At 32.6% G+C, this 25,400-nt stretch overlaps 2 protein-coding genes across 2 annotated transcripts; one reads left to right on the top strand and one right to left on the bottom strand.

Annotated features, from left to right (window-relative positions):
* Positions 1-1,233: 1,233 nt before the first annotated feature.
* LOC106666217 (insulin-degrading enzyme) lies at positions 1,234-10,872 on the top strand. The gene is given in 23 exon segments (XM_014393251.2): positions 1,234-1,445; positions 1,507-1,648; positions 1,737-1,906; positions 1,981-2,168; positions 5,613-5,820; positions 5,885-6,054; positions 6,333-6,455; positions 6,517-6,719; positions 6,791-6,991; positions 7,057-7,194; positions 7,262-7,365; positions 8,101-8,203; positions 8,266-8,361; positions 8,432-8,541; positions 8,600-8,744; positions 8,808-8,918; positions 8,985-9,197; positions 9,313-9,424; positions 9,484-9,641; positions 9,697-9,831; positions 9,903-10,112; positions 10,212-10,358; positions 10,416-10,872. Coding segments are annotated over 21 exon segments (3,075 nt in total). The 5' UTR covers positions 1,234-1,445; positions 1,507-1,648; positions 1,737-1,814; the 3' UTR covers positions 10,524-10,872.
* Positions 10,873-16,026: 5,154 nt separating this feature from the next.
* LOC106666194 lies at positions 16,027-24,937 on the bottom strand. The gene is made up of 10 exons (XM_014393204.1): positions 24,786-24,937; positions 19,710-20,029; positions 19,464-19,637; positions 19,249-19,397; positions 18,907-19,179; positions 18,163-18,820; positions 17,726-18,093; positions 17,473-17,647; positions 17,308-17,416; positions 16,027-16,405 (listed from the first exon to the last, which is right to left on the bottom strand). The coding sequence occupies exons 3-9, from the start codon at positions 19,623-19,625 to the stop codon at positions 17,336-17,338; spliced, it is 1,866 nt and encodes a 621-aa protein (XP_014248690.1). The 5' UTR covers positions 19,626-19,637; positions 19,710-20,029; positions 24,786-24,937; the 3' UTR covers positions 16,027-16,405; positions 17,308-17,335.
* Between the last annotated feature and the right edge of the window lie 463 nt (positions 24,938-25,400).

Raw genomic sequence — 25,400 nt, 5'->3', positions numbered from 1 at the left:
GATGTAAAAAAACAATATTTGGACATCTTATTTCCTTTTCCCATTATTATATTTATTGGTGAATAAAATGTAATTTGTTTGATTTAGTCGCCCATTGATTTTATTTATGGAGGTTGTGTAATGGATCAAAACTCCTTTTGTCTACTAGTGCTAGAAGATTAGAGAGAGAAAACCAGTTCTGACTTCTGAGGATGAAAGGATAGGAAATCAAAAATAAGGATTCTAAAAATCCAAAATGAGAAGAATTACAACAGCAGAAAATTGAAATGAATTCTGTACGCTGACAATGAATTGGGATTATGAATAATGAATATTAATAATAAAACCCAGAATTTAAGAGCTGTTTTACACTGGTTATATGCTCCTTACATTCAACTTTAGCGAGCAAGAAAATCAATTATTTGATAGGATACTTTTTTTACAGTTTTAATTACTTGTACATTTATGTACATTCAAATTGGCACCATGAACTATTTTTATCAAAGATTGTTGCAAGAAAGGAGTCAATATTATCAACATACAATAGAAAAGGTATCAGAATGAAAGGATTTAAGATCACAAAAGATTTGACCATTTTTACTTGGTGCGAAGCGAAATAATTATTTTTGCTTGACCTTGTAAGAAAGGACGATTCTAATGAAGAATGGTGGAGTGAGTGCGGTCTATTAAAAACTATCTTTTTTAAAGGACTGGTTTACTGAACGTTTAGCTTTAAATAGTTCATATGACACCATAAACGAAGTTGTATCAATAGATTGCTGCAAAAGAGGTCTTGTATTGATTTTGTAGAAAGGAAAATTTTAAGATCAGCATGTAATAGAAATGGTGTAGCAGAAGAAAGGACTTAAGGCTTAAGAAAGATTACGATTTCAGTATATCCTGGTCCTTGCAAAATATATTAAATTGATAAAACTGTGACCTGATTTATTTATTTGTAAAATTGCTTTAATCATCATTTTTGTCTATTTCCTGTTTCTTTTTTGAATAATGATATTACAGATACTTATTTGTTTTTTAAGTATTTAGCAGCATTCGTTATTTTATATCAATTGGACAGACGGCTGATAGCCATTGTCACTTCATATAAAGCCAAATATTTCTTTTTGTCTAAGTAATTTTTGTCAATAAACATGTTTATTATTATTATTATTTTGTAATTTGACGTGTCTGTATAATGTATAAATAAATTAATGGTTCTATTGTACAGCAGATGGGCTTCGTTCGACACGTTGTTTCCTTCTGTTACGTATGTGTAGTTTCGTGACTATAACCTGTCGAACTGCTGTCTACCGAATCCTAAGTTTCACCTGATTCACTTCCAACTTCCAATATTGGTGGAATTACATTTCTCAGTCAGGAGTTTTCCGGGGGGACGTCCTTCGGCTAGACTTTGTCGATCGCCCCCATTCTTTCGACGTTCGCCAGATCTTCTGAACTGTTAAAACGTATGGATACTTTATAGTTCAATAACGTTGGAAAAAACTTCTTCAAATACATTTTTTTTAGTGAATTTTGTAAAGGGGAAAATTTTTGCATGAAATAGACGTTTCAATCGATTACATTGTAGGTTGGGTATAAAATATGGATTTGTCAATGGAAGAATATTTATGACGTTAGAATATTTACCTTAGTTAATACAATACTGCAGGTAAATGATACACGTTTTAACATTTTACATTTTTTTTTCCTTCTTTTTATATATAAATATATTGACTTGACAAATAACGTCGTTGTAGAAATGGATTTATATTTATTAACTTCAAAACAAAATACTTTGTGTTTAAACAAAATTGAATAATATAAAGGCTGCCCTTATGTTACCAATAAGATTTATCTTAACTGGGACTTGTCATTTGTCCAGATTTAGTGGAAATTGTATTAAACAGGACCTCCTTTATTCGCAAAGGTAAGGGTCCTTTGCCAAAATTGTTCTCATTCGTTTACACCTGCTTGATCGGCAAATATTTAACTCTGTTTTAGCTACTTCTACTCGAGCCGAGGGTTAAGCTCCAATATGTCGAAAATAAAAAAGAGATACGATAATATCACAAAGTCCTCTGAGGACAAGAGGGAGTACAGAGGATTGGAACTGACCAACGGCATGAAAATCGTAGTGGTCAGCGACTCGTCCACTGAAAAATCTGCTGCTGCCATGTCCGTCAATGTTGGTGAGGGTCTCATAATATAATAATTGTATTTCCAAAGGCAAAACTGTAGGCTCAAACAGACCATGTAGGAATCCCACCTGATATGAGAATTGTGCCTAAGCACAGTGGTGAGTATTTGGGCCCCCTGCTCCTAGTTTTGGAGGAAACGTGGCTGTTTTATTGTATATAGCTGTTCAGAAATCATGAGATGCGGTCTGGTGTGATGTAGGTTTCAGAAAAACATTTTCTTTATCAGGACAACGTTTCAATCTTTATTGAGATCATCTTTAAGGCCTGGGATTTACAAACATTGTTTACATTTAACAAGTACATATAGAATGTGGAAAAAAAGTGAATTTATACAATGTAAAATATATTTTTTATTACAATTAATTAAGGTTTTTTTAGTTGAGATAAACAGTTAATAGTTTAGTTGAGATAATCGTAATATATTAATTGATCAAGCAGGCCACGAAATTAGCAAATTTAATATATTTTTTATATTCAATCAAAGTATTTCTGTTCACTCAAAGTGTTGTTCTTCTGTGTAATTTTGCCATTCTTGCGTGTCATGTTGAAAGTGCCAGTGAGACACTGCTGTTTTATGTTTATATATGTTGGATTTTGAAAGGGTGGGAAAGGAAGTCGGTGTAGAAAAGACATTTTTGTATAAGGCGTCAGCTTCTTTGAGATGAAAAGAGCCAACGAAGGGAAAAAACGTTGGTAATGGTTCGGCCAGATTATCCTTTCAGGATTATATACAAGGGGATAAATAGGAAAAGGAAAGCTAAATTGTTGAAAAATTAGACTGTGAAAAATGTTTGATGTGTGGAATGTGATGATAAATGTATGTTATCTACATTGAATTTGATTAATGATATTGGTGTAGCTGCGACTGAGTTTACATGTATTGTTCTGTAATTGATGCTGTGTTGATGTAAACCATTTCTAAAAAATTACGTTTGTTTGTTTTGTTCTGTGTGTAATATTTTTGGATTGTTGAAGTCAAAATTGTGTTTGTGTTCAAAATGGTGGGTAGTGAGTGCTGTAGGATTTTGCTGGGTTTTTTGCAATCAGATATGTTGCTTTACTCTCTTGTCCAGATATTGGGATGTAAGACTATCTCAGTAAAGATGGAAACGTTGGCACGATAAAGAAAATGTTTTTCTGAAACCTACATCACACCAGACCGCATCTCATGATTTCTGACTAATTATCGATTAACGGTAACTAACCACCACACATTGTTAGATATCTCGCCTTGTGTTTTTCTTTGTATATATTGAGATGTATGTATTTATTAGTGTGTAAGTGCCCATGGTGGAGTTGAATACTCCATCGACTCTCAATTAGGTTAGTTATTGAATAATAGGTGCAAAGGGTGATGGAGGAATGTCGAGTACTCCACCTCTATCCTGAGTGAATGGTATGTAAACAGGAAAGAAGGATTTAAGAGTGAGTGTGTTTTAAGTGTTGGAGCTGAAATGACCTAGCTGTAGAAAAAAACCCACGTCAACTTGCAGTAAGCCTGTTGACATACTAAAATGGCTACAAATGACCGAAGTACAGGTTCATCCCATGTATACCCCATGAGGGATCTTAAAAATGCCAAAAGGTAATAACTGCATACACTTTTTTTATGCAAAGACGGTTGAGAAGAAAAATTAGTGTCATGAGCGGGACTTGAACCCACAACATTCGGCTCAATATCCCGAACATTTGTGGTTCAGGAAAAATTTAAATAATAACCGATTGAGAGAAGTTGGTGTCTTGGGGGATCGAGGTCACGATAGCTCAAGAGGTTAGAGGACAAGCATATTGAACCGAAGTTCATCTATTCAAGTCCTTCACATGACACTAATTTTTCTTCTCAACTGTCTTCACATAATAGTTGGAAATAATAATTAATAAATAGATAACTAACTAAATAATCACACCAACTTTACTAAAAATTAATTCTTATCAGGGTGCAATTCTTCCGATCCATATAGAGAGGGTGTAGGAATGCCACCCGATGTGAGAATCGAACTTTCGTACAGCTGGATCCCCAGTTCTGATATTTGGATGACATACTGATTAGGGCTATGGAGAACATCTTACAATATCCAGAGAATCAGCCCTTCCAATTCAAAGTCCTCAGAACCAGTCTCCAACACCACCCTTCAAAATGACCTCCAAATACTGTACATTAAAAACCTAACCCGATCCATGGGGTGGTCCAGTCAAGTGACTGACATGGAGATGACCCCCAGTACCTCCTAACCAATGGTATGCATGTTGAACCTGCACTGAGTGTTATGTATTGGGTCCATCTGAAGATGATGTCAATGCCAGTTCAGCATGGGCTAATCAACTCGCAGACAACCCCCAGTATCAACTCCGATAGTAGTAACTATTTAGAAAAGCAGGGAAAGCAATAACGTGAAATGTGAAAATTGTATTGTCATTACCAAATGTATCTAGTTTTTCCCCCCATCCACCACCCCACCGTACCTGTGGGAGACCCCATACCGGCGGACCTCAGCCTCTAGACAGACCTATTTTTTTGTATGGGGGAAAATGGAAGCATAACGCCTTCCATATGCCTCGCTCTAAACGAGGATGGTTGGGGTATAGTTGTTCTCTCTGTATTAATTAAACTGACCTAATCTAATAGGTCTCCCCCTTGCTGGTTACTCCTTTTCGTAAAATAATATTGTACAATCATTACATAAAACTACAAAATTAAAAATTATATAAATGTATCGTCTGTACAGAAATAAAAAATAATTTTTTTTTCTGTATGCAGAATGGAAAATGTGTAATTTGGGAAAAGGTACATCACACAAAAATAAATAAATAAAAACTTTTAGATAGATTTAGTCATAACTTTGACGATGTCTTGGCATCTTTTTTTGCCATAGTAAAACACTTCTTTTTTTAAATTTTGCTTGTATTTGCTACCAGAAAGAACAAAACTAAAGTTTATTATAAATTCAAAAGAAAAAAATAAACAATAAAATGTGTAGTGGTATTGTTGCAAATGATAGAAGGAGTCTTCACCCACTTCCTTTCCTAATAAGTTGTTTGAAAGAGCATGAAGCAAACCATTAATTCTTTCATACAAGAGCCATTTCTCGCATAGAGCATCAGCAAGGGTCTTTTATTTTGATTAATTTGTAAAAATTATTGTAAAATGGTTCTTACCCCTTGTCCATGTCATCAATGGGTAGTTGGTCGACCCGGGATGCCGATGTTTTTCAAAAAAAAAAAAAAAAAGAAGAAGCCATTTGTCAGCATGTTGAATTTAGAGCCCCTGGATTCAAACCTTGGACCTTTACAGCGATGATTACGCCTTAACTGTTGTTACCACTCGTCTGTCTCGTTATCTATTGTTAAATGGTGCATATGCATTCCAAGAATATTAAAGTTGACATTTTTAATTTCCTTACCTCTTTAAAAAAAAAACCACAATTATGCCTTTAGGTTTCCTAAGCGATCCTAACAATCTACCAGGATTAGCTCATTTCTGTGAACACATGCTATTCCTTGGAACAAAAAACTATCCCCAAGAGAACGAGTATACCAAATTCCTTTCGGAGCATGGTGGTTCCAGCAATGCTTCAACAGTGGCCGAACATACCTCCTACTACTTTGACGTCTCAGCAGAACATTTGCCCCAAGCTTTAGACCGGTATACACACTTTGTTTTCAACATGATTGGTCTTCTAATGTTGTAACTTGTAATGTTTTTGTAGGTTTGCACAGTTTTTTATTGAACCGCTTTTTAACGAGGATGTTACTGACAGAGAGGTCAATGCAGTAGACTCTGAACATGATAAAAATAGACAAAGTGATGCGTGGCGGTTCGATCAGTTGGAAAAGTCATTTTCAAAAGCTGGCCATCCTTATAGAAAATTTGGAACAGGTAATGTTAATTAAACATATAATAATAAAAACAGTTTTATAATTATAGGAGAAATTGCAGATAAAAGGCAATTTCTAACTAAATGACAAATTTATTTTATCAACAAATGCTTGTATTGCCCTATTTCTGTAATTATAATGAAAATAATATAATCTATCTGATTGCCTAATGTTTTTATAATCCATAAATAGAAAAATTTCTAAATATTACAATAAAATGTTATATTTATATATCACAAATATATTATTAATTACATTTTCATTACATGTATTTTATAGGAAATAAGGAAACACTTGATATAATTCCAAAGCAAAAAGGGCTTAATGTTCGGGATGAGCTCTTAAAATTTCATAAAAAATGGTATTCCTCGAATGTCATGACTCTTGCAATTATTGGAAAAGGTACGTTGAAATGTTATTAACTTTTGACGGGAATTTTGTGTGTCAATGTTTTAATGTTTAGAAAGTTTGGATGAGCTTGAAAAAATGGCTGCTGATCTTTTCTCACAAGTAGAGGACAAAAAAGTTGTCCCTCTAGCAATAAAAGACCACCCTTATTCAGATGAAGAAGTAAAGGTGAAAGTATCAGTCGTGCCTATAAAAGACACAAGACATCTGGCTGTCAGCTTTCCCATTCCGGATTACAGGGATTATTACAAAGCCGCAGTGCGTATATATATAGTCTCGCAAAAAAGGGTAAAGCGTAATGTTAAATCTCTACAATATCTTTTCCTCAGCCCGGGCAATATTTGAGTCATCTCATCGGCCACGAGGGAAGTGGCAGCCTTTTGTCGGCATTGAGGGCCAAAGGTTGGTGCAACAATCTGGTCGGAGGAACGAGGGGAGAAATCCAAGGCTTTGATATGTTTTGCGTGTCGGTTGATCTCACCGAAGAAGGCATTGAACACATCGATGATATTGTCCATTTTATATTCCAAGTATGTTTACAAATCATTATTAAATTATTAAAATAAAAATCTCAAATAATAAAAATGTTTTACAGTATATTAAAATGTTGAAAAATGAAGGACCAAAAAAATGGGTTTTTGATGAACAAGCTGAACTACTTAATATGCATTTTAGATTTAAAGATAAACAGTCATCGACGGCTCTTGTCAATTCGATTTCAGTTAAACTCAATGTAAAGGATTTAATTATTTATTTTTTATTTTTTTATTTATTAAAATTTCTTTATTGGATCATTTCAGAAATATCCAATTGAAGAAGTTTTAATCGCAGGATACAAGCTTACTGATTGGAGAAGTGATCTTATCAATGAGTTATTGGGCTATCTTAATGCTAAAAATGTCAGGTAAAAAAACGTTCTATTTATCAATCCATATATGTATTAGTAGTCAGAATTGACATTGGCCATATTAATTATTTTAATTTAGTATACTTTTTAACTAAGGCCTTGGTTGAGATAAAAAAGCTAGTGTCATGAGTGGGATTCGAACCCACAACCTTCAGCTCAATGTGCTAGCGACTTTGATCACATGGTATACCTTACATAAAAAGTATAATTAATATGGCCAATTATGACTGCTAAATATGAATTAATTATATGGATAATAATATAATATGATGAAGATGATCAAATTAAATTTATTTTATATTCCCAACAATTTATTTTGGTTTATTGCAATCTAGAGGATACCTGCTGACAATACTGCTTAAATTTTGTTTAAAGAAATAAAGCCTTACTCCATTTTTAAAAAATGTATGAAATATTTTTTCCTTTAACACATTCACTGCAGGACTGATTTTGTTTATCTTGTTTACCAGACGGATAGTTTTTAAGAGATTTAAAAGCCACTGAAATGTAATTAGCACATGTACTCAGGTTAAGGAATATAAAAAGTATAATAGAGAAGCTAGCCTAATATAAGCAAGTTTTGTTGTGGCAATTTGCCATCTTCAGTGGAAAGTTTGTGTTTTTAAACACAATATTGAATATCTAACTAACCAGAAAGAAAACTATTTCACCAAAATGAAAGAAAAGGAAATTAGAAAATGTAGTTGTACAAAATTTATATGCAATTTTCAGAATTTCTATTGCTGGTAAAAAATTTCAAGGGACAGCCAACTTAAAAGAGGAATGGTATGGTACTGAGTATTCATTAGAAAAGATTCCAGATTATGTGATACAAGTAGGTTCTGAATATCATTTTTTTCTACGGTTTTGTAAGTTGTAATGTGGAACATTTTTCAGAGATGGCAGAACTGCGAATTGAATTCTGATTTTCACCTTCCTGGAAAAAATGAATTTATTGCCACAGATTTTGATTTGAGCCCTAGGGATGAAAATGTAAATAGTTTTTAAACAAAATGTCAAATGATTTTGAAATGCAGTTTAATATTTTTCCAATAATTTATAGCCTAGCCCTCATCCGACAATTATTCATGAAACAGAATATTGTAGAGTTTGGTATAAGCAAGACAATGAATTTCTCTTACCAAAAACCAACATAAGATTTGAGTTTGTAAGGTAAATCAAAATTTTAGAAATTAACTGAACAATTATTTATTTATATTTTTATTTTTAGCCCGTTTGCATATTTGGATCCAATGAGTTGCAATATGACTTACATGTTTGTATCACTGTTTAAAGATGCATTGCTTGAATACGCTTATGCCGCACAACTTGCAGGGCTTAAGTGGGAGTTGACCAATACAAAATATGGGATGGTGGTATGTACGGAAATTATCTTAAATTGACAAGTCTGTTAAAGACTAAAGTTATTTATTCCATAGCTCGGCATAGGAGGATACAATCACAAACAGAAAGTGCTTCTCGAAAAAATCATGGACAAAATGACGAATTTCACTGTTGATCCGAAGAGATTTTCAATTTTGAAGGAAAATGTAATTATGCCTGGATTTGTTTTATTCTTCTAATTTTTTTACCTACATTTTTCATGTTGTTTTCAGTATATAAGAAGCCTTAAAAATTTCAATGCTGAACAGCCATATCAGCATGCAAATTATTATTTGGCCGTTCTTCTCTCTGAACAATCCTGGCCTAAAAATGAATTGTTAGAGGCTACCGATAAACTCACTATTCCAGCTTTAGAAGCTTTCATACAACAACTTCTGTCCAAAGTCCATGTTGAATCTTTCATTCATGGCAATACATGTAAAGCTGTAAGTGCATATATTGCATAGTTAATATTACAAAATTGTAAACAATTGTTATAATAAATTATAACTTTTTGGTAATATCGGTGATAACATTACAGTTGCATGTGTATTTTTTCAGACTGCTATGGACATGGTAAACACTGTCATGGACAGATTGAGTGGAACAGTGGGTTTATGACCATTACTTCCCTGTCAGCTGCTGCGAAATAGAGAAATACAGCTGGCAGATGGTAAATAAGCAAAGAGATGTTTAGAATAATATTAACTCATTAACTTGTAATAATTTTAGGTGCAAATTATATTTACGAATTGGAAAACGATGTCCACAAGAGTTCCTGCACAGAGGCATACTATCAGTGCAGTTTACAGTCAACAGAAACGAATATGATCCTTGAATTATTTGTCCAAATTATATCTGAGCCATGTTACAGTGCTCTGAGGACCAAAGTGGGTTTTGAGGCTGATTATTTTTTGATAACTATTTAATTTTTTTTCCTTTTAGGAACAACTTGGTTACATAGTTTTCAGTGGTATTAGGCGTTCTAATGGAACTCAAGGCCTACGAGTTATTGTTCAGTCAGACAAACATCCAAACTATATCGACAGTAGGGTTGAAGCATTTTTGTCACAAATGGAGGTAAACAACTTAAAGCAAAATCATTTTTTATTAACATTTTTAACTTGTTTTTTTATTTTATTTATTTATAGAATTACTTGAATGATCTAACTGAAGAAGAATTCAATAATCACAAAGAAGCCTTGGCCAATCAACGGCTAGAAAAACCAAAGCAAATGTCCGCTCAGTCAACGAAATATTGGGGTGAAATTACAACCCAGCAGTATAATTTTGATCGAGCCAACATCGAAGTTGCCTACATGAGAGGGCTCACAAAAAAAGACATTATGGACTTTTATTATGTAAGAATTTATTATTTTAAAATTATTCATTATTCAAAAGTTTATTTTATATTTGGTGTTTATTCTGTGTAATAATTGTTTAAAAAAAAATTATTTTAGAACATGATTAAAGAAGGGGCTCCTCACAGACATAAACTTGCTATTTATATTGTATCAAAAGCAGAAGGAGGAGCTGGAACAAACGGCCATGACATGAACTTAGTAGATGGCCCAGAAGTTTCAACAGAAACAAATAATCACAATAAGGTGACTCAATTTTTCATTTTTTTTCTTCTAATTTTTCTAATTGAAATTTTATTTTAGGCAACAAAGATAGAGAACATAACAAGCTTTAAATCGATGCAAGCATTGTACCCGCTTGTCCAACCGTTTATCAGCCTTCAATCTTTTACGACAAAAGCCAAATTATGAATTTAAAACTATTCTTCTTGGTGTATATAAGATTGTCAATTCTGACAAACTTGTCTCTTTATATTTTCATTTGTATATTATATTCCAGTTGAGTTTTATATAATTTAATTTTTAATCTGCTTTTAAACAAATCCTTCATTCTTAGTAATCGAAGTGTAAACAAAATCTATCTGTGATGTAGAACCTTCAGTTGTTTACGCTTGGATGTCAAAGAACATGTCGGAGTGGTCATTATTTTTGGTGCTGCTGAAAAGTAGAACAATTAGTAGAAATTACCTTAGTAGTCTTAATAATTTATTTGTTTTATAATTTTTTGAGAGAAGTAAATTTAATTTGGAATGAATCAAAATATTTGTCTTTTTCATATTAACCCTCGCCTCTGTTGAACCAGACACTTTCAATAGAAAATATGTTATAAGATTAACATTTTCTTCTAACAAGTTATATATAAATTTAAATTATCACTCTCGTTTTCATTACTTTAAAGTAAATCAAAGTAGAAAAAAAGAGTACAGTTTGAAAATAGAAAAATCAGTCAAACCAGTTCAGGACTATCAATAAGAACAATTGCAAGTTTATTAAGTCGGTCTTACTGTTTTTTAAAATTAGATAAAGACCTGACCAAAGTTCTAAGACCACCCCTGTATCCAAACTTACTCAGGAAGTTTTAATTTTTTAAGTTAATTTGTGCACCAATCTTTTGCCTCTCTTACTTTTATAAAATCACGAAGTCAAAGTAACTCTTTTATAGCATCCATCTGGTTTTCTATAAGAGCATCTTTAGAAATAGACAACTAATAAATTTTTGCAAAAGACAAAATTTTTAATTGACATACACACACACACGTGTCGTTTTTTGGCCTGTCTTCTTCCCCCATACACAATCCAGCTAGCCTGTCAGTTATGCCTGAACGTTTTGCCGGTTGAACAGAAGGGCCATACATGTTCCGGCCGGCCTATCGGTTCAAACTTAAGTGACCAAGGTTGGAATCTGGGCGCTGTTAACATCTAGATCAATTCAGCACACAATGCAAGCATTTCCTAAAAACTAGCCCTCTCACTCGCCCTTAAATAAGCGCTCAATCAGGGTAGTGGAGCACTCGATACTCTTCCATCATCCCTCTCTATCTATTATATATATAGATCTATTTTATATATATGTATATAGACTAACCTATTTGAGGGGATGAGGTATTTGATATTCTGCCATCAGCCCTCTCACACAACACATTCATACAATACGTACCTTCACTTTCAACACTCACAAGGACAAAATGCAATAAAACAACCCTGTTTCTTCCATGAATTGGAACAGGGATCCAAATAATTGCCAGGCTCAAGTATGATTATTATATCGGGTAGCATACCTACATGCTCTCTCTATAGAGGCTTCAAACGGTTTGGTTCGAAATTTCTCAAGTTGGAGAACAAGCTTATTTGAAGCAATTTATTATTATTAAAGTTCAGCCCAATGTTTTTGAATCCATTGGTATCTAGAGGGTTTCTATACCATTCCAAATGTGCTCAGCTACCCACTAGCAGTCATGTTGACACCAACAACTATCATCAACCTCTTTACAATTTCACAGGCAGTTGCAGACGTGGGCAGTTTAGTTATTGCAAAATAAGCTTGCCGGTATTTGATATTTAACTTTTTGGAAAAGACAGTTCTATTCTCAGTTTAAGCAGCTAGCAGCTTTTTGTGCGTATAATTATCTTTCTAAAAAAGTTAATTTTCATACTCACCCTACCTAAAATTATTTGATATTTAAGTGAATGGAAATGAATTACCCCTTCGTTGCGACAATGTAATCTTAATTGGAAAACATACAAGTTTTATTTTTTATTATTCAGAAATCCTGAGATGCGGTCTGGTGTGATGTAGGTTTCAGAAAAACATTTTCTTTATCATGCCAACGTTTCGATCTTTATTGAGATCATCTTCAGGGCCTGGGATTTACAAACATTGTTTACATTTAACAAATACATTTAGGATGAGAAAAAGTGAATTTATACAATGCAAAATATATTTTTTTATATTCAATCAAAGTATTTCTACTCACTCAGTGTTTGTCTTCTGTGTAATTGTGCCATTCTTGCGTGTCGTGTTGAGAGTGCCAGTGAGATATTGCTGTTTTATGTTTATATATGTTGGATTTTGAAGCGGTGGGGAAGGAAATCGGTATAGAATCATCAAACCAGACCGCATCTCACGATTTCTGAATAATTATCTATTAACGGTCACTAATCACCACACATACAAGTTTTATATTTTCTAAATCCAAGTGCAGATGTGACTTGGCATTATCCAAAAAAAAAAAGAACTTTTGACCTTGTTGAAGCATTTTCTAGTCATTCTGTCAAAATAAGTCATCATCCAGACATATGACAGCTGAGTGCCATTCTACTCCTAATGATACCAAACTTACTCTGTGAAGCACTTAAGTTATAAAGATTTGTCTGCCAAGTTTCTTTATCTCTGGTCATGTTTGTGCAGACCAAGAAGTCGTTCTTTTGATATTTTTCATCCAGAACAGATCTCTCCCTAGCTAAACAGCTAGTTTCCGTGGGAAAAGGAGGACGATATACGAGTTTCCCTGTATTACAATTCAGAAAAGCATAAACAATGGGAATGAAATTATCACAACTTTTTTTTTGAACTTTGGGATATTTTTTATTTTGTGGACAATTTAAGATATCAGCTATACATTATTTTGTTAAAATGAATTTACATGTTTCTTATATTGATTTATTTGACAGTCAAATTAGAATAAATGTTAAGACACTATGTAGAACAAAATTGTTTGAATTTAATTTTTAAAAACAAATACAGAGCTAATTGAAATAGATGGTTGTACATACAATTAACAAATGCCAACTGATATCAGAAACCAGATTAATATATTCTTCTATATATACTTTTTTTAATAAAGGCACTACTCAATAACTTTTCCTGGGAAATTAAAAAAAGGTTTCACATAAAATTACTGGCGTTCCCAAGATAGTTTTAATTTTTTTTAAATTTTAAGTACTGCAATCCATCTGTATATTCTAAAACTGGAAAACAGAAATGTATAAAACAATAATTATGTTATAATGAACGTAAGTATTGTTGACACTTAACCGACTGCAGTTTACAGTACACAAACCAAATTCTAATTATCTACTCTCATTTTTTTTCATTTTATGTTGATTTTTTGTTTTAATTTGTATTAAAATTTTCTCAGAATTGAAGATTTTATCATAATTTTTTAATTGCCAATTTTTTTTTTACATTTTTATTTTCAATACACACAAAATGAAAAATGTAGCAATAAACTCTTGGTTACTATAATAACAACTCTTCACTAATAAGAAAATGTAGCAATCTCAAGCAGATTCCTGCTGTGATCAAAAATTAAAAAAAATTTAAATTGCCTTCTTACATATTATTATAATAGACAGATTTTTTCAAAAATTGTTATTTTTTTCTAATAATTTCTTATAACATATGATACATTAAATTAAAACGACTGCAGCATTAATTCTGAGCGATATGCTGTTGAAATTCTCTCAAAACTAAAAGAAATGTTAACAATATAGGGTAAAAGTTGATTTTTTGAAAAATTGTAAACATCATGATTATAAAATTGTGTTTTGCAGTCGACTACAAGAGAATTCCAAGTTAACTCTGAGGATTTACACAAAGCCTCCTTTTTTTTTTTTTTTTTAATACAGACCCGACCTTATTTCACACACATTCATACATGTTTACACTCTAACCTAACATACACCTAACACCCTGAAACACACATATTACAGGAAATGTCATACTTATATCAATAAATTTCATTATTTTTTTTTAAATATTTTTTTCTTCTTTTTTTTTGGTTTTTCTTGTCATTTATTTTTTTTTCCTTTTACTCACTTTTTATTTTAATCTAATGACTCAGGTCTGTATAGCGATATTAAACAAGAATGCTCACACTTACATTCACTCATGACAATTTTACAGTTTTCATTTAAAGTTTACTGACAGAAAACCTGATAAATTGTTAAATACATTCTTACAATTGACACATCATACAATTTATTTTCAAAGGGTTGAGAAAAACTGCCCAAGAAAATACACACATACTTTTTTAAAATTATTTTTTCTCGAAAATATCACTCCACTCTACTAAACTCGCATCAAACTCAACATAATGAAAACAATAATATACCTATTAAAAAATAATAATTACAAAAGAAGGGGGAAAACCTAAACGAAACAAAAATAACCAACCAACAAAAAGATAAAAATAAAATAAATAACAAGTCAAGTTATTTCTGTGGTCAATTTTGAAAAGAAAAAGAAAACAGAAGAAAATTAATTTAAGGATTGCCATAAAATCAAAGTTTAAATATATTATTATTATTTTTTAATTTGTTTTACATAAAACAGATTATTATGAGAAATATGAAATCAGATGCAAGTTGAAAAAAATTATAACATTGACGACTTGTTAGTAATAATTTGTTCACTATTAACTTTTTTTCTTCTAAATTTGACTATTTAGTTCTAGGACCATGTGCAAATAAAATGAAAGTGCGTCAAAATATAAGGTGTGGTAAATCCACTAAAACCTCGTTTTATTATTTAATTCGCGTTTATTTTTCCTAAAACTTATTTAATAATTAACTTTTTATTTAGATATATACAGGCTTTATGAAGCCTGCAGCAAGGCATCTTATGCTTATACGCAGCAAAAACAGTGTTTTAAACATATATGACTGTTATTTTCAATAGTATTATTTAAGGCTAGCCTATTAAATCCTTAATAAAAAATACGATTGTAGGGCTAGTCTTTTTATATTAGATATAGTTTACACTAAAAAAATAAAAAATAAACGTCTTCAACGGCAGGAGAAAATACGACACTAAGAAACCTCTGCCATAAAAGAAGCATAACACAAATATGTATTAACGTTATATTAAGCCAGTGTCTTGTTTTCCTTCATTTTGTACACAAACAAAAAAAATTGTTTACTAAATTATACCTCAATATGAGGTGAGATATTTTCTTTCTATATATATATTTTTATATATATTCATAACATGTATTGGCTACACCTCCCTAATGAAAATGGGTCCTATTATAAAAATTTGAACAAATAAATAATAGAAAACGTGTTTATATATTATTATAGAACCCGACTGTGGCCTCTGCACATTTTCATATAAATATTTCTTTTTTTTTTTAATTATTTACTAATATTTTTATGTGGGCCACACTTTATATTTTACGATATAAGTTTTGAACAAACCCTATGGTCAAGGTTGAAGGAAAAAATTTATTACATGAAATCATACTTTCATAGAACTACCATCATTTGTAAGACACTGGCATTTACCAAGACAAAAAAAAAAAAAAAAAAAAAAAAAAAAAAAAAAAACCAGCAAATTTTAATTATTATTTTCTTTTTCCCATTTTATATTTGTGATCGCTATCATTTTTATGGCTTTCTTCAACAAAATTAAAAACAAATTTGTATACGTTTATTGTTTTTATGTTAACTGATTGTAGAAATTTTAAAAGAAAATAACAAATCATTTCACAAATAGAAAACATCCACCAGCAAACATTCAAAACCTTTTTTTTCTCCCAAAGACCAAACCATAATCCACAACAACAAAAATTAAAACATTTCTATTTTGCTTTTACTTTTAATTATATCATCAATACTCAATACCCCATTCGTCGAGCCGCAGAGTTATTAAAATAAACAATTTAATATATAATATTATTAAAAATTAATAGAAATTGTTTAAGCATAGGACTTTTCTATTGTAAGAAAACAGTAATCAAATATTACACCTTAAGATGATAATATATAATTGCTGCCACAAGATGTGAAGTTACCTGAAACCAAATTTAGTTTGTTAACAAGCTTACTTTAAAGTAGAGACCTGAAAAAGGTATTCTCAGCTGTCATCTGTCTAAAGCCGCATCCAAACTGGAGCAGAGTATTCACGAACCAAATGCTCTGATTGTATAGTGTGGATGTATTTTTGAGCATTTGTGAATGAATCCTTTTTTTTTTTAAAGATAGTTCCTACTCACAGTAAGTTTTTGTGTGTACAATATATTGATAAAAATGTTTTTTATCTCTTTGATTGTACAATTTATGTAATTCATTATTTAAAATGGTTTTTTGGCATTCATTTTAAATCTAACTATCTTAAGTAACTTAAACTATCTTTTTTTAAAAAAAGGATTGAACACCTCACTCTCTCCATTATTCACCATTTCCATGAGTGAATGAATGTTCGTTCTTGCTCATGGTTGTTCCCTCTCTGAGTCGGTACATCAAAGAGTGTTCCATCGTTTGTGCTCATTCAGTGCAATTCCGAACAGTCACACAAATCTCACTAAAAACATCTCGTGAAAAACCTTCAGAAGACATTTGGCTAAAATTACGGAAAAGTCCATCTCCATCATCTCCTATGATAGTTTAGATTGCTGACCCCTTTCATGATTTAACTAACTGGAATTTCTGTTGCCCCTTTTTTGCTTTTTTTTTTGTTATTTATCTTTAAACCTTCTCTTCTAGTAATTTTGAAATTAATAAAGTGTGCCACACCAATTTTCAACAAACCAGGAGTCACAGTCAAGTGGGAACAAGTCCAAACCTTGACTAACAACTTAATTTATCAAATACTCTCCAGTCTCCCTCCCAGTGTGCATCAGAAGGTTCATGAATGCTCATCCAGTGTGGATCCACCTTCATACACAAGAAAAATAAAAAATTTAAGTCTGCTTACCATATGTTCTCACTCCAAATTTGCAGTTTCAAAAGAAAGGTTCATTCGATATATTTCCAGTTTTGATCGAGCACGGTTGAATATGCATTTTCGGCGAACAGTTTTGAGACTGGAAAAAAGTTAACAGATATTGATCCATATTAAAGAAAACAAATCATTACATACTTGAATTATTGGGTTTGAATCGTCCATTCTTTCTGGGTCAAGAAACAAATGTATGGAACTAAGGTCTGATAACAGCTCTTCACCTTCTTCAGTCAATTCATTGCGAAGCCGAGCGTAGCGTTCATTTTTTCCATCTATATCATTATCCAATTTAGCGTTGCCAGAATCAAAAATCCTGAAAAATGTTCAATTAATATTTCCAACATAATTTTTTCATCCCCTATTGTCTTTTTAAACAAAACGTTACACAAACCATGGGTTTATTTTCTCTTGAGTATTACTCCAAATGCCAGACTCGGAAACAGGCCACGTCGTAACCCAGCCATTGACTTGAATAGCCGCGGGCTGGTCTTCTTCTTCAGCACTGTTCACCATGTCTTCAGCAAGTTGGTCATCTCCCGGGAAAAAGAAATTGCTCGCGGAGGATTCATTGTCTTCCAATTCTGAAGGCTGGACATCTTCATCATCCGTCTGGCAGAATTTCTCGCTTTGATAAACCTTGAATTTAGGCACAAAACACCCATCAGCTGATGACATAGCAGAATCACTCCTTTTGAACTCATAGTATTTGTTTTCTGAGCCCAAGTACAAACCACCTGATTCACTTCTTTTAAAATTCGGCTGCAAAAGTACAATTTCATTACATACATTTTATAAAACAAGGATATATAAAAAATAAATGACACATACTTGCTCTAAATTTGTAGAGATCAAGAAAGTAGAGCCATCAATATAACCTTGGCCTTGTGGTTCTGCTTCACCATCGTACTTAATTGGGCGGAAGTGAGTCCTCATAGATGTCAAAAGATTTTCATTTTGAAATTTGTTCAAAACTTTTGGAACTACCGTCTTCTTTTCATCCTGAAGCTGGTTTGAAAATGCTTCAGACAAACTTGTGTTCTTTAGATTTGATATACTAGAGCCAAAGAAAGAGAAAAAAGAGCCTTCATCGGCTAAAGAAAGATTGGTGCTTTCGACATCTTTCTCATAAGTAAATGGCAATTTCCAAGCAGACGAAAGTATTGAACTTCTGGCATCACTCCACTTATTCATATCCCATGTAGGCATTTCATCTTCTTCCATCCTCTCAGACCAAATTGAATTGGTCAAGTTGGTACCACTCTGAATGAAATTAGGCTGTGGTTGGTTTTGTTTAGGATGTCTGTACAAAGAAGAATCGTCAGGGGATTGAAGAAGCTGTTGGAAATCCATAGGTAAATCTTGATCAAACTCGTTTATGTCAATTTTTTCACGACCAGGAGTTCGAGACAATTTTGCAGCAGTGCCCTCGACCTCATTGGAAACAAAATTAAGACATTTCCTTCCCTTCTTCTCATTTTTCACACACCTAACACAACATGAATAACTTTTCTATATTATTATTTTAAAACATTTATTGTATGTTAATGTTTAATTATATATACAAATACTAACCCAATAAGTTCATCATCCTTTCTATCTAAAGATTTGGCAGATGACCTCATTTTGTGGCGATTTCCTCCTGGCTGTTTGACCATTGATCTAGACCTCATCCTACTCCTCATCACTCCGCAGACATTCTCCTTGTTGTCCTTCCTTTTTGAACACTTAGGACTCCCTTCGAATTCTTGCTTTTTCCCCACGTGCCTGTTGAAGTTCCGTGCCCAAACTGTGTCAAGGCAAAAGCTTTCGTGCTCTTTAGACACCGCTGGAAATGCCGAATAATATCTGAAAAACCAAAATTGTGTTTAATGTTTTAAATTTACTGCTAAATGATTAAAGATGCTTAATTCTTACTTTATTGACTGATCTGGTGCGGAAAGCGGCAGTTCTAGATTAAAAATATCCTCAGAATTAGTTTTTTCCTTTAAGCATTTATTACCATCTTTATCGGCTTCTTTCAATTTAACCCAAAATTCATTGACTAGTCCTTCTAATTCACCGCCCTGAACAGTAACACTTGATTAGACAGTTTCAAATGAAATGGTTGGACTTAATTGAAGTAAAGTTACCTTAGCTAGGACAGGAATGTCAGTAAGCTCTTCATCATTTCTTTGAAAGAGATTACTGATGTATCTAGAGTAAACAACGCGGTCTATCCCTCTCTCTTCAAATTGTTGCTCCAGCCAATGTGCAACTGAAGAGGGCAATGTTCCTACGCCTCGATACTTCATAATATCCTCTGCCTAAAATAATTTTTTTTTTTAATTTTTAAATAGTTAACATAAATTATAACTTATTTAAAATATTCAACTTACCGTTGCAAAGAGGATGACCAAGCCTTGTTAACACTTCTAAAAATACCGTTGTTCCAACTTCGCATTTATGACCACGTCAAAAAAGTAAAGAGTAAATTAATTTTTTTTTTAAATAATAAATTAAATATTATCTGACTAGTTTGAAAACTCAATAAAATAAAACTAGCAGATTAAAAAAAAAAAAAAATTGAGGAGAAAATTAATCAATGGGGAGGGGATGGTCTAAGATATTTGTCCTGATTCGAATTATAGATTCATCTTGATGTTTGATGGTGGTAGGTTGGTGTTTGGAGAAAAGCCTTTACCATCCCATAATTGTTCTGTAACAAACCAAAACATAATATATTAATAGTTTAAAAAATTGATAAAATGTGTTCATTTCAAAATGATAATTGAAATGGGTGAAGGAAACAAAAATAACCAGCCATTTGCCAACTTTTTGTTCGCAGTAATTATATTTTTATTTTAAATCTTATTTTATTTTATATTTTAAGTATACTTTTTTGTAATTATTCTTGTGACCCAAAGAATTTTCAGGGTGGGAGGTGGTAAATTGCTATGGTAACCACGGCGACTTGGCAAACACACCTACACCATAGCTATTCTCCCTTATTTATTTTGAAAATTTATCAACTAATGTCCGATGCTAACTAAAATCGACAATTATATCACTGAAAGAAAAGAAAAAAAAAGTTGCTCTCAATAGTGAAAGTTTAAAGTTCAGAAATGAAAGGATAATTGGGCACACAATATCAGTTGGAATATCTTAAAATTTGTACTTATCTTGAAAAGATAAGAAATTTCTGAGATTGTGTGTCCAAATGTATATCACAATTTTTACGTAATAGTTTTAAAATTCGTTTAAGAAAGCTTTATGCTATAAGTTATGTATATAAGCATGCTATTAAGTTCTAACATGAACAGCTGTTTTTTAAATTGAAAAATTTCAACTTAGTTCTAAACCATATATGTTAAGTAGTCATAATTGATCATATTATTTTAATTAATTACACCTTTCATCTCAACCAAGACCTTAGATAAAAATTGTAATTAATTAAAATAATTGGTTCTACACTTAATAAAAATATTTAACATCAGTGTACGAGATAGATCAAAGAAATTAATTTCACATTCATACACATGACAACTGTATTACCAGCTTATAGATAACTATCTCTCATATTTAATACATTTTCAATTAAAGTTTTCATATAAACTAATAGATCAGGTAAAATATAAAAGTTATGTAAGATGCATCCCTTTTGAGTTGATCATTCTAAGCGTACAAAAATAAACTGTCAGAATAATGGTAGGTAATAATAACACCCATCTTAAAAGACCCTTAGTGATTAAGGCAAAAAAATAAGTAATAAAATCAACTGAAGGTAAATCTAAACCTGTTAATTCGCCTCTAAAAAATTTTCATGAGCCAAAGGCAGCAAAAGTATCTCAAACCTCAAAACACATTCAAAATTCCTATATTTACCTTATTCCCTGATTTGGTTTTGTTACTGTAAAGACAAATAAAATTAACTATCAGATTATTTCCTTAAGTTGTTCAGATTAAAGGAAAGGGGGTAGCACTCCAAAATGTACTAGGGTGAAAGTCAGCTTTGTCTATTTTTAGATAGGGTAATTCCAATGTTTTTCCCCCCTATTGTGAAACAACAAAATTCCTATTTACAAACTTCACACTTAACAAGGGAAAATAACTTTTAATAAATTAATTTGTTTTTGCATTTTCTAAATTGAATTGCTACGTGAAATGAAAAGTGCCCCGAGCAATTTAATTAAAAGTGAAAAACACCTCTTTTTTACACAGAGAGAACACAAACTTAAAGTAAAATTATTAATATTAATAAGATTTAATGATAAAATTCTAATACTTTAACAACACAACATTGTAAGTCCCCTTGAGGTTCATTTTTGGATTAAACTTTAGTTGATTGACTTTATTGAACCCAAGGTCCTCACGATAAGATTTAGATCAACTTTTGTTGATCAAGAAAAGTTGAATCGTGAGAACGCACCTTAATAATCCTGGAATGATTATTGTTTTGAGGGGTTTGACATTTAACCATTTTCAGTGGTTACACCACACAAAGAATGAGTAAAAATTTACTTCTTACCAACAAAACAAATGTAAATACCAGTTATGTAGATTTTTTAAAAAAATAAATAAAAAATAATTTTAAAAAATAAATAAAAACCTGTCGCACCTGGACAAATATTAATAGGACACATAGACATGGTTTCATTTTTTCACAGCAGAATAACAAATGTTTCATGATTTTCCGCTACTCCACATCTTTCACAATTAGCAGTTCACAGTCTGATTTTAAAGAAATATGATCCATAGATAACCAAGACCGGTTTTTAAGTGTGATATCATTGAGAAAAATGCTTTTGACCTTCCTCCTCCTTCAAACCATGGATTTTTACTGGTATATTTGAAAATAATTTGAATTCTCGTGAATATCAGCTTGGAAGTAAGTATCGGCTTCTTGAGGTGGATTATACTAAGTAATCTGGCAATGTATCTTGTTTATTACTGTTTTGTGCTCTGACTGTAGGATTTTTAATTGCCTTGAAAATTATGAAAACTACAGATGAAGGAGTCAGTTAGCTGCAGTAGTTTCCTCTTCTTTAACCAATACCTATCTGTAAAAGCCTTTTGGCCTAAACAGACTGTCTTTAGGAAAGAGTCTGATCAAATAGTTCTTTGCATGTTTTTTACAGCTGATATTAAACAGGGTTTCACAAGCCCAGCACAGTGTTTGAATAGGAGTGCTAGGAAGAATTGGACCGTAGTAGCCGAGTGATTATGGCGTCAGACTCTTGGCTAGGAGATCGGCGGTAGTGGGTTCAATTCCAACCATTGCCTCTGGACTTTTTCTTTCTGATGCCTAAGGGAACCGATGGCTGCAATTGCAAAATATTCTCATGCCACTCATCAATGTAAGGTCTGGGATGAGATCGGATCTCAGCGACTCTGAATTCAGTCCCAACCCCCTTCAAAAATGAGTTTCAACGATGAACACCGGTACCCTAGGGGCTCAAATTCCCACCCACGTTGCGAGCTCCTAAAAACAGCCAGAAAGGAAGTATAATAAGCTGTGTACTACAACTGCAGTGCTCAGGGATAACTCCTCCAGCTTCTGGTATCCATTCTTAAAAATAAATTAATAAATATAAAAACTTAGGGAGTTTCTAAGACGCGCTTCAGACATTAATTCTGGAAAATAGAGTTTTGAGCGTTCAAGTAGTATTTCTTTGTGGATAATCTGTGCTCCTAGGAAGTGATTTGCAATCAGTAGAGAATGTATTTCACCTTCCGTTTGTGTAAAGCTTCCATCTGTTTTTATTAGGAAGCTTACCTGCCTCCCTGTACCTTGGCTAGGGTTTAGTGTATGCGGGCACATTGAGATGTTTCTGTGATTTCCTCACAAAATCTCTGACAAGAGTCCTATTTAGCTTTTTGGATTTCTTTGTTGTACTGGGTAAAGGCATGTATGTATCCCACTCATTATGGGTCTTGGCAGGGGAATAAAGTCCTTAGTCAAGCTCTCAGTCGTTCTAGGTGTTTATTCTGGAAAATAGGAATCTGCCATAGTACAGTAGCACAGAAAACAGAGCCACAGTCAATTATCGCTCTGTAATTTTTTTTTGCTGTATTCAGTGGTTTGTCTGTGCATTTGATCAAAGTCAAGGTTTGAAAGGTCACAATATCTTACCAGATTAAAACTTTGATTAAAAAACATATGCAAAGTTCAAAAATCAATCCTTCATTACTTACATTATACTACAACTTAGTAATGAAAAATTAAATGGATAAAATTTTCCTTAAACTTTTCAATCACCATAGAATTCATTAAGTTTTCATTTTTCCATACAAATAGTAAAATACTCCATTTGACATTGAAATATATTTGTAAAATTAGCATTTTAATTATTTTATTTTATCGATTTGGAATACAGTTAGGAATAAAGGTAAATCAGTTTATTTAATATATAAAAAATAGTCAAAATAGTGGGTAAAATGTATTTTATTTTTATTATAGCTGCAATATAATATAGAAATATTTTATGTGCATGTGAAAACATGTTAAAAGTTGCAATGGTTTTAGATCTACAAGGGAAAACGCATCCACGTGGTTGAAGGTGAAGCGTTTGTTTTGAGCCTTCTACCCAGGCCCAGACCAGTGACACATCCAAGGTCAATGTTCAAACACGATGCCGTCTGCAAACTGCAAAGCGAGACGGGCCGCGCTCTTGGAAAAACTCTGCAAAGGATTGCAAAGGCCGAGGGTTGAACGATAACTCGACCAAAGGTGCAATAAACCCCGGTACGAGCCAATTGACGAGGAAATCCGCCGAACGAGATTATTTTTAGACGTGCAAAGCCAGACCGAGCCGGAGCAAACAAAGGAAATGCAATTGCACCATCACCAGTAATAGGACGGAAGAAATTAAACGACACTGGTTTTAATTTTTAAAACAAGTAATCTTTATTTTCTGACGATTTCGTTCAAAAATAATAAACAGAATAGGTAAAGAAGTAGGATCGTTTTTTTTCTTTTTCGTTTCAATGGGACAAAATTGAAATAATATACTGGAGAATCAATTAAATGTGTTATAAGTTTTCAAAGGATGCCTGGAGTTTTTCCGCCATTTTAGGTTATGTAGCTAAGGAGGATTCATGTCGAACATGGAGGGAACACCGGGAATTCACCAGAAATCACCTCGAATTGATAAAAACCTTGTCTTGTATAAATAAAAAGAAGCCGATGTGATAAATTACAAAATATGAAAGAAATGATTTTATACAGCGAAAGAAAAAGTAATGGGCATGACTTGTCTAAACCTGTCGAGGAAAATTCACGTCTTGGAAATGAAAGTCGAAACAACACAAAAAAGTTCAGATTAAAAAATACGATCCGATAAAAAAGCGAGGCCGTTGAGTTTTCATGCGAAAACGGCTTGTTTATTTTTATAACAAGTTGTGAAATCCGCTGGGAGGGAAAGAGCACATTCGATTCGATTCGTCTCTGTGAACTTAAAAAATTGTCAATTTACCTGTTTTTAGATAGTCGTGGGGGTGATAAAGTCCGTATCACCCGGTGGCCTTAGAAAATGTCCTTTGAATAAAAAAAAATAAAACGCCCGTCTTCGGCCGTGCGTCGTCCCCCACGCAGGACGTCTTCTCAACTGAAGGGCAGACATGCCCACGAGGTCCGCTACGTCTCGTGCTTTGCCGCGAGGGGCGCTCCAAAAGATAAAGGCCTACATTACAAACTTCGTTTTAAGTTCCCGATCCAAGTTTATTCGTTATTGTTCACTGTTAAATTTTATAAAGGTCAAAACTGTTCGAAATGATAGACGATTTGGTTAATAACTGCGTGGATGTCATCGCAGTTTTGCTCTTTTGTTTTGTTTTCTCGATACCCAACTCGTGGCTTCCCGCCTTTTACTAAGGGTGTGGCCATTCTTTCATCTTTCTTCATTTTTTCTTTTTGTTTTATATCCTTGCATTTTGCTTTGAACGGAACATCTAAGTCTACAACCAAATCTATCAGCATGCATATTTTAAAACTAAAAAATGAGCTACATGTTCTTGTTTAGCGAATGGGATTGTATGTCCTTCTTGGCAGACATTATACAATAAATTAAAAAGAAAGTAATATCCAATCA

This window comes from Cimex lectularius, unplaced genomic scaffold (genome assembly GCF_000648675.2).
Source record: "Cimex lectularius strain Harlan isolate CLEC.00 unplaced genomic scaffold, Clec_2.1 scaffold5, whole genome shotgun sequence".
Classification (NCBI taxonomy): domain Eukaryota; kingdom Metazoa; phylum Arthropoda; class Insecta; order Hemiptera; family Cimicidae; genus Cimex; species Cimex lectularius.
Note: the sequence above shows the minus strand (reverse complement) of the source record. Positions and strands in the feature narration are given on the sequence as shown.